The sequence below is a fragment of the Zeus faber genome, assembly GCF_960531495.2.
Source record: "Zeus faber genome assembly, chromosome: 2".
NCBI lineage: Eukaryota > Metazoa > Chordata > Actinopteri > Zeiformes > Zeidae > Zeus > Zeus faber.
The window spans coordinates 23,643,134-23,653,633 of record NC_137189.1 but is presented as its reverse complement, the minus strand read 5'-3'; the positions used below and the strand labels follow the sequence as shown (position 1 = coordinate 23,653,633).

Genomic DNA, 10,500 nt, shown 5'->3' with positions numbered 1-10,500 from the left:
TCGCTGTATGCTTTACTATTGAGAACCTTCCTTTGAGAAACTGCAGCGTCCCATGTTTAAATGCAGTCCAATGGAGCAAACGTTTAAGCCTTAAAAACATGTTACATTTCCTTTTTGAAAATGGGCAAAACATTGTAGTCCCATCTGTCAATTTTATGAAGATATTTTGAAGAAGTAGTATCACATTTTATTTAAAACTACTCTTTGAATTTTTTTGTATAAAATAAAATTGTGCTATAAACATTTATAAAAGATGGGAACAAACATTTTAATAATACCTGAGTTCTATCATTCTGCTTCTTGTTGTGTATCGATCCAATGTTACTTAATGAATTAGAGTTGAAATATTCTGGTCTTTTTTGCTGTTTAAACAAGCATTCATTTCTTTCTTACCCTCTGTTATTATAGATCACTAACTAACACCAAAGATGGGAGACTGGGGTTTTTTGTCTTCCTTGCTGGACAAGGTCCAGTCGCACTCCACAGTTATTGGAAAGATTTGGATGAGTGTCCTCTTCCTGTTCCGGATCATGGTCTTGGGCGCGGGCGCCGAGAGCGTCTGGGGCGACGAGCAGTCGGGCTTCGTCTGCAACACGCTGCAACCCGGTTGCGAGAACGTCTGCTACGACTGGACCTTCCCCATCTCGCACATCCGCTTCTGGGTGCTGCAGATCATCTTCGTCTCCACACCCACCCTGATCTACCTGGGCCACGCCATGCACGTCATCCACAAGGAGAACAAGCTGAGGGAAAAGCTGGCCAGCCCTGGCAGCAACCGTCTGCTCAAAGCGCCCAAGTACACCGACGAGAGGGGCAAAGTGACCATCAAGGGCAACCTGTTGGGAAGCTACATGACCCAGCTGGTCGCCAAGATCCTCATTGAGGCCGCGTTCATCATCGGCCAGTACTACCTCTACGGCTTCATCATGGTGCCCATGTTCCCCTGCTCCAAGAGTCCTTGCCCCTTCACCGTGGAGTGCTTCATGTCCCGTCCCACAGAGAAGACCATCTTCATCATCTTCATGCTGGTGGTGGCCTGCGTGTCGTTGTTCCTCACCATCATGGAAGTGTTCTACCTGATGTGCACCAGGCTGAGGTGTGGGTCCAAGCACCGCACACATAAGATCACTTCGCCGGAGAGGCCGGCGACCCTCTCGGCACCCGTTTGGCCCAGCGCAGAGGAGACGCTCCGCCAGAACAAGATGAACATGGAATTCGAGAGTGGCCAGAGCATCGGTGGGAGCCTCGACGGGGCCAAGGAGGAGAAACGGCTGCTGAGCGGAAGTTAGGAGGTTCTTCTCTCACGTCGAAGCCTTGTAAGGCGTCACAATAATTATTTATTCAGGTGCAAGTTGTCAAAATAATACATTTCACATCGTAGAACATGCAACAGTATTCATCTGTTCCTAACTTAACTATGCAATCGAAAACAATGTGCAACGATATTGGTTAAGAAATGCTTACGAACACAGTTGGTAGAAATTTTGGGTCCTTCAGGGTCGGGAGGGTATGTGTGTTGTGTCTTTGTATGACATTTATCTTTTGTGGTTTTCCTTCGAATGGAAAACATTTAGTGGTAAATTTAGTTGAGATGGGATGGGGATGTTCTGTTCAAGTTCTTACGTAATGCATGTGTGAATGATTGCAGAAAGCACTGACAGGATGGCAAATGATCGATTAAGGTTGTTTTTTGGTAGCTAACGTATCCTGGGCCAGTAGCCAGAAGAAAAAACTGCCCTTATATATATATATATATATATATATATATATATATATATATATATATATATATATAAAATTTATTTTTTATTTTTTATTTTTTTTGGAAAGTAATTCACCTTGTCTTTGCAAACTGTCTATGATTACTTTTTGGATTACAATTCGTCCAAGTGTTAAGTTATTATAAGTGTCTTTGCTACTTATATTGTACTCTGAAATCATTTGTGTAATAACCAATGAATGATGATACTGCTGAGTTTGTACTGTTGAGTTTGGTATGTAATGCATTTGGAAAAATAAAATAAGTTTATTTTGGGAAAAAAAGTTTCATCAGTGAATTATTACTATAACTATATTATTTGTAACAACAGGCATGTGTTTCACATCAAACAACCCCAAGATTGTGTTCGCATAAAGATTTCCTCATTTTGGAAGAACACAATATTTAAATAAGGGGTGGTCTATCTTGTCAAAGGCCTTATTTATTGTATTAAGATGATCCATTATTTTCACTGAACAGCATAGACACAGGTCAGTTAGTTTTGTTCATTTTGCTCATCGGAGCATAATGAAGGCCATATAACCATTTTATTTCTTCGTTGGAAACGTGTAACTTGCAAACAACTCAAAAAAAGGTATTTCTCATTTGCTACTTATTCCTAGAGGAGATTTTGCTGTCTGTGACTGTGATATACAGCAGTTTGATACTACCAACACAAAGTACGTACTGTTTCTCTGGACAAAAGCATTGTTACGTAATGTAATGTAATATTTGTCATGAAGCCAAAAAATAGGTAGATTTTCTTTAATATATGACATGGTTGGAATAAGATTTTTGTATTTTAGATATTTCTTCGCTACCGATACCATTTTTAGCTTGGCAATCCTGTCCTGAAGCTGTAATGGATTCATTCCCATAAGCGCATATCAATAATAAACGCATTACACCGTTTTCTCTTATCATAAGCGCATTACAATAATCTACCAGAGCTGATATACTGGAAGATTAGCAAACATACACATGACATGTATGTAATAAAATGACAAAAGCTAGGTAACAAATCACTATTTTATGAGATTCAAAAAAATAACAATACAGACTGTTCACCTCTCTCTAACCTGACCAGAGCGGGAACATTTCAACATTCCGATCGCTGCGATCACGTTAAATATAAATATTTAAATATAAATATTTGCGGAAAGAGGAAAAACCACAGCAACTTGTCAGAGTTCCGCCAATCATTAACAAACGCAATCATCTCAGGAGTCACCCCCCAAAAACTCTGTACTTGAGATTTATCATTCCCAGATGTCAGGGCAACGTGACAGCGTACACGAGCGCACACAATTGTGCAATTCCGATGAAATCTAAAGTTCAAGGTTCCATAGTGAGTGAGTTTTGGCACACGCTGCACTTTACATTGTCACTCAGCTCCCCAGGTGCCCGACTGCAAGGAAGCTCGCTGCTTGTTGTCTGGAAAGCGTCCATTTGGGAAATAAGAGGTGAGGCTTATTCTTTTTTTTTTTTTTAATCCTTTTTCCATTTTATTTCAATTCCAATCAATCTGAAAAGACAATTTCATATCCAGGTTTGATCAGCGCCGAGCTGTCCCTTTCTTTTTTCATTTATATGCAAGTTAAAGATTTTTTTTTTTAAGTTTCCGTGAGTGAATGTATTATTGGTTTGGTTAGAGCGTTTAGGTATTTCACCTGTGTAGCTACTTAAATCCATGGGGAGTATAATCGATACACTTGAGGTAGAGAGACAGAGAGACAGACAGACAGACAGAAATGAAGGTGACCCAGCAGCACATATTGGAAAAAACAATCAACAAAAAAAAATATATTTGGATATATATATATATATATATATATATAGAGAGAGAGAGAGAGAGAGAGAGAGAGAGAGAGAGAGAGAGAGAGACAATAGCCATAGACCAATATACAAGAAATTAAGAAATATAATTACTGTACAGGTTTCAAAATGGTTTTACAATTCCACTGTTTAACATCCCTCATCATCTTTTCTTCCCTCTATATCGTTTTATTGACCCTGTGTCACTTTAAGATAAGTTAAGATCGTTACTATCAGTCGAAATGTAGGAAAGTGCAATGTGAAAAGTAAAGTATGTTCCATGAAAATATTCGTCTTGCTGTGCATGATCAACCAATCACTCAGAAGATGACAAGATAGTGAATGTGCATGTTCAGCCCTGGATCACATGTTTTCTGTGATAAATGGTCTTAAAAACCATGTGATTATGGCAGTGGTGGGTCCCCAGAATATTTTCAGTGGGTTTGAGCTTTTGCGGTGGCACACGGGAATGCAACATGACAGATGGATTTCTAGTAGAGTTGTTGAAGTGTAGTCAGTAAGAAGACCAAACATTATTCGCATGAGACAGTTGTTTTTGTGTCCTTAGAGGGAGCCACCAAGTCTTGCCTCTAAGTCAGTCTTTTTTTTTTTTTTTGAACATGTCTCAATGATTTGTGAATTATAGCTGGTGGTGCAAACCTTTTTGGCCATACAGTTCGCCATACAGAAAAGGAAATTACTCAAATGACAAATTACCCATTTTCACACCAAATAAATGTCCTGTCATACATGTGCCGTTCCGTGGCTGTATAGAATTGTCTCACTGAAATAAACTCATAGAATTATTTACCATATTTGTAGATTTGAAGCATGTCACATCACCTATTGATGTACTATCAAGAAAGTAGGAGCTGATTGGCTCAGGGAGCTGCTTTGAAGCGAAAGGGAACCTGATTGGCCTTAAATACAGAGAAACCTCATTAGCCGAACAGAACTCCCAGGATTCAAGTTTGTGGCATTTAACACTAGGTTCGCCATTTTTCAACCCAGGCCTTATTCAAATTATATTTTTCCGTCATTTATAACTGTTCGTAGCACAACATCACAGAATGCTTTGCTATTGAGGAACTTACTGCGCATAAATGCAGTCCAATGGGGTATGTTCATCTTTTTTTTGCAATCCTGAATTTCCCCTTGGGATTAATACGGTGTAACCTTATCTTATCTTATTGTCAGGGAATCTTTATATGTTAAGAATCAGCCAATACGCACACGTTTTTTATCAAGGCTTTCAGGATTTCATTCTTTTGGTCATATCCCGGCTAATGTAAGAGACTAGAAACAGGAAGTTGTGCTGCTTCCTCCTATCAACCCACTGTAACAAATGATACGTTTGATCTCCTGTGGCAACTGCAAAAAGCGGCTTTAAATAAAATGTGATATTACTCTTATTCAAACAGTTATTTAAAAAACACGTTCGACAATGATGTGCATTTCCCACTTTCAAAACAGCTTCTCAATCATAAAGCGTTCAGCAAGGTTGTGCCATGAACAGTTATAAATGATAAGAAGCAACCTTGCAATAAGGCCAGGGCACTAGGTACTAAGACGTGGTCGTTAAATATAACTGTTAGAACAGCGAGTTTCAGGGATTTGGGGAATAGGTTTGCTTAATAGAGGTGTACTTTATAGGTAAATTAAAATGAGACCAAATCATGATGCATGAACTCACGTTTCTATTTGTTCCTCGCTACAGATCAGTGACCATGGGTGACTGGGGCTTTCTGTCTTCCCTGCTGGACAAGGTCCAGTCTCATTCTACCGTCATTGGGAAAGTCTGGCTGACTGTGTTGTTCATCTTCAGGATCATGGCCCTCGGAGCAGGAGCAGAAAAGGTGTTAATATCTGCTATCTACTACATAACTATATAACGCAACAAATCTCTTTGTGTAGAATCCAACTTTGGCAAATTCTTTGGCGACACACAACATCATGGAGTCGACCAATAGCAAAGCAACTTTTGCGATGGTGACCTCTTCTCTTACATAATTCTGCACAGCCAGAATATAAATTACTCTGGCGAAGAGACGCGGTGTGGTTTGCAATGAGTTAGACAGGCAGGAGTAGATTGTGTAATTATTCATAGACTGAGCTATCTAGCAAAGAATTCTTGCGCAGTGAATATCGCACGCATTTACACGTTCAACTCCGCAGCTCTAATTGCGAAAAGTGCTTCTCTCCACATTCAGGTCTGGGGTGACGAACAGTCAAACATGGTCTGCAACACCAAGCAGCCCGGCTGCAAGAACGTCTGCTACGACCGCGCCTTCCCCATCTCGCACATCCGCTTCTGGGTCCTTCAGATCATCTTTGTGTCGACGCCGACCCTCGTCTACCTGGCTCACGTCCTCCATGTCATCCACAAAGAGAACAAGCTGAGGGAGCACATGCAGCACAACACCGGGCGCGAGCTGTCAAAGCTGCCCAAATACTCAGACGCCCAAGGCCACGTGACCATTAGAGGAAACCTGCTGAGGAGCTACATGGCCACCATATTCTTTCGGATCATTCTAGAGGTGGCTTTCATAGTGGGGCAGTACTATCTGTACGGGTTCGTCATGATCCCAAAGATCGTGTGCACCGGCTTCCCCTGCCCCTTCACCGTGGAGTGCTTCATGTCCCGCCCCACAGAGAAGACCATCTTCATCATCTTCATGCTGGTGGTGGCCTGCGTCTCCCTGCTCCTCAACGTGGCCGAGATCTTCTACCTGATGTGGTCTAAATGTCGACGTTCTAAAAAAGCCCAGCCGGCTGCTTTCACCATGCCACCGCATTATCCGATGAAAAATTAAAAACTCGCCCTGCGAGATGCACTGCTACTCCCCGCACGGCCTGAGGTAGCATACTCCCAAGTTATGATAATTGTTTATATGCGACTCAAGGCGCTCCGAAGCTCTCGTTTAGTGGCTGTTTCTGGCAGAGGTGGATAATTCCAGGTTCAGAAAATAAAAGTCCTGCCATGTTTGTACTCCACCCATGCACTTATTCGGCTGATGTCACTCATTGGTTGGACCTCTGGGTTGAGGCTTATCATAATGGGTTGGCTTTCCAAAAAAAGGTTAAACTGTAAGGCACTCTCTCCTAATAAAATGTATTTTTACAAAACATTTTCCCTCCAGCTAGTTCACCTAAAGTTGATATCTATGCTAATTTATTTGACGGTATTTAAAAGAGTTCTGATGATCATTTGATGACCACGAACAGAAGGCAAGTGAAAGTGACACATACCGTATTCTGCTTTGGACAACACTACCTGGGGAGTGTGCATTTTAATAAGAAAGGAATCTCTTGACTTACAAATTATTTCAACACATTTACTATAGTTGCCATACGTCTCCCTTATCCCTTTCTTAGGATTTTATTGGAAAATTGGTTTATTTCAACCTAAAGTAGATAGCTGTACCTAATGAGAAAATTATTTTTTTTATATTTTTCTGGTATCTCAACAATTCATGTGAGGTATTTTTCTATAAACAGTAAGAATTCAGCATATTTATGTGTATTTATAATATTACTATAATTCTGTCTCCCTAGCAATACTGTTTAATGTGTTGTGAAGGAGTATATATTTGCCAGTAACATGATATACATGTTTTGTCTCGTAATTAAATATTGCATGAAAAGCTTGTATTTTGAATACCATTTTCATTCAATAAGCACAGTGAGGAGAGAGGGAAAGGAATGATGATGCCAACATCATTGTGCCATGGAAATTGTTTTCAAACCGATTTCAAAGCCGCTGCATACGAGTTTCAGAATTGTAGATAATTCTATTTAAAAGTTATTTATAGTTACCTTACATGTTTTGCACTGTTGCAATTTTGGTTTTTGGGACGATTAAAGACAGTTGTCTGTTTTGTTTCTTCAATGGCTTGAATGTGAATAGACTCTACAGCAGCAGACACACAACACCACGGCGCCTTTCCACAGAACCTGCATCCAAAACGGTGTACGACATACTACAGTAAAACCACCTGACGTTCTAACAACTAACTATGCATCAAAGTTGATAAAAACATACAAAAATACATAAATAAAGTGAAAGTAAGCAAACCTGAGTGATAAAACAGAGATGCAATGTTTTTTTTCTGCCACAGATGGATCGAGGCCTGGCTTTCTTTATGAGGGGTAACAGGAAGAGGTTAGGGGAGCCATGGCTCGACACTTGCTACTAAAGCTTCCTGATGTTTCCAACCACTTAGAAACATTGACCGGTGTCTTGTCCGTGTACGTCTCACATATTATTGACAATACACGAGTGCACAGTATAGCCATAGGAGCAGGGAAACTTCTGCTTCTCAACTTTGAAGTTAGGTGGAATTAAACCTACTGATAGTAGCAAGGACAATCGAGTCTTGAAGGTGCAATCTGTGCATCGCTTTCAACCCTCCCGTTTTCCCCGGGATTCTCTGGGATATACCGGATATATATATATATTTTTACATTTCTGTTTAACATCTACATGCTCCCACTGGCTCAGTTTATTGAAAACAATAAAATGTTGCCATAATTACGCAGACGACACACACATTTGCGTCACCATATCACCAGGGGACTATGGTCCAATACAAACACTGAGCAAGTGCATTGAACAAATCAACAATTGGATGTGTCAGAATTTTCTCCAATTAAACAAAGACAAAACTGAAGTGGTGTTTCTGGAGCCAAGAAAGAACGACTAAGAGTCAGCGCTCAGCTTCAATCGATAATGTTAAAAGGCACAAACCAAGCCAGAACTCTTGGTGTAATCATGGACTTCATTTCCACAGCCACATTAAAACAATTACAAAGTCAGCCTACTATGACTTTAAGGATATATCGAGGACTGAAGGACTTACAGGTATGACTCAGCAGAATTTGGAAAAACTTCACCACGCATTTATCTTTAGTAAACTAGACTACTGTAACGGTGTCTTTACAGGTCTCATCCATCGAAAAGATGGATCACACAGCTGTTTATTCAGAACGCTGCTGCTCGAGTCCTCACTATGACCAAGAAAGTGGATCATATCACTCCAGTCAGATCTTTACACTGGCTTCCTGTCCGTTAAATAATTGATTTCAAAATACTACTGTAGGTTTAAAAAGCACTGAATGATTTAGGGCCATAATACATTTCTGATCTTCTGCCGTGTTATGAACCATCCAGACCTCTCAGTTTGTGCTTTATGTCCCCAGAGTCAAAACTAAACATGGAGAAGTAGCGTTCAGTTTCTATGCACCACAAATCTGGAACAAACTCCCAGAAAACAGAAGACTTGTTTGCCGTTGCCTTTTACTAAACCTAATTTATGGCTTTTGAGTCATTTCTTGCAGTGTAACTTTTATGCATTCTGTCGTTTTATAATGCGGTTTTTTTTTATTGAAATGTGAATTCTAGAAGCTTTGTGCGCACTTTATAATAAGGGCTTCGGCCTATCTGAACGAGCGATTGTCATGTAACTAAAAAGATCTCCAGGGCTAGGATATCGCCTTGACAAAGTAAAAAGCTATTCTGGGAATAGGCGAAAATGAAATAAAACACAAATAAATAAATATATTTAGAAAAACACTGTTCATAATTGGTTATGGATACGGTCTGGTGAGCCCAAATGCAGGACACAGTAAAGGCTCAGGAGTAGGTGCAAGGTTTATTGTAGAACAGGCGGTCAGGGGTCAGGGGTCAAAACCAAGGGAGCAGGGAACCAGGGTCCAGGGGAACAGGCAGAGGATCGGGATCAGGGAATTTGGGTCCTAGAAAGGACCGAGAATTCAATACACACAGACACAACGATCCGACTGAGAGAGAGTGAATGGGGAACAGGTTAAACATAAGAGGAGTGAGGAGGAGAGTGAAGACAGGTGGGGAGATTGCTGACTGGGGACAGGTGTGCAGTGGCAGGGATGTGAAACCGGAGACAGACAGAGGGAGCCAGAGAGGGACAGAGAGACTTAGTGACTGACAGAGGGAGCCAGAGAGGGACAGAGGACATAACAAGCAAGCACAGGGCAGGATCCTGACAAAAAATGCGTAACAGGGACACTTCTGAGTCACTGTGTTTGCTTTCCATCACCAGGCAACAAAGCCAGATGTGATGAAATCTCTACAGCTGTAAAACTCCATATACTGCAGGCATCATAATTTTTGAAATGAATATGTTTCAAAAGACAGTTTGTCATTGAGGATTGTACCAAATGTACTTAAGACACCAGCACACCATGCGACAACATCAGAATCCCTGATTCCTGTTTGCTTTGGACAAGGTGGAGTCCAAAAATCCATAATCATGCTTTTGGCAGTGCTGGGCAGAACGACTTCTTTAGGTGGTGCTACTTCATATTAACTTGTGTAGATAGATATGTTCTTATATGTTATCATTTTTAATTGATATCTCTTTCTCGACTGCACTATTTTTTGCTGCATTTGTCTTATCTTAGCAAAACACTGAGATCGTTTGATAAAAACTCTACTATCCAGCCAATAATGTAAAGATCACGATTAACCAGAGGCATCCCTTTCTTAAATGTGGCTGTATCACAAGCAGAGGAGACATACTTATATTTAATATACGTCTAATATACTGGTCTTTTTTTTTGGACATCATTTTACTTGGCAGCAGTTGCATGATAGACTGGTGGCGCTGGATGAGGAAGTTTGATTTGGAAAATGAGTAGCCATTTCTCTTTTCATTTCGCTGTCTGATGGAAAGAAAAACTGCTGACGTGACGGCTTCGTCAGCGGCCCATTCACAGCCACAGATCCAGTTTTAAGGATCAATTACGCTTATTATAAATCTGTAGAATGGGAGCAAATGTCACAGCGGAATTGTGTTTTGTTGTAGTTTTTTTATTTAAAAAGAAAATATGTTCACACAGCTTTACAACATGCCATTAAACTAAAACACAAGAAACAACTGCCCATTAGA

At 40.4% G+C, this 10,500-nt stretch overlaps 1 protein-coding gene across 1 annotated transcript; it reads left to right on the top strand.

Annotated features, from left to right (window-relative positions):
• Nucleotides 1-428: 428 nt before the first annotated feature.
• Nucleotides 429-6,387, top strand: LOC307247588 (gap junction Cx32.2 protein-like; the record flags this gene model as incomplete). The annotated part of the gene is made up of 4 exons (XM_080023765.1): nt 429-1,284; nt 1,498-1,507; nt 5,292-5,430; nt 5,785-6,387. 4 exons carry the CDS (start codon nt 429-431, stop codon nt 6,385-6,387), a joined length of 1,608 nt encoding a protein of 535 aa, XP_079879891.1.
• Between the last annotated feature and the right edge of the window lie 4,113 nt (nt 6,388-10,500).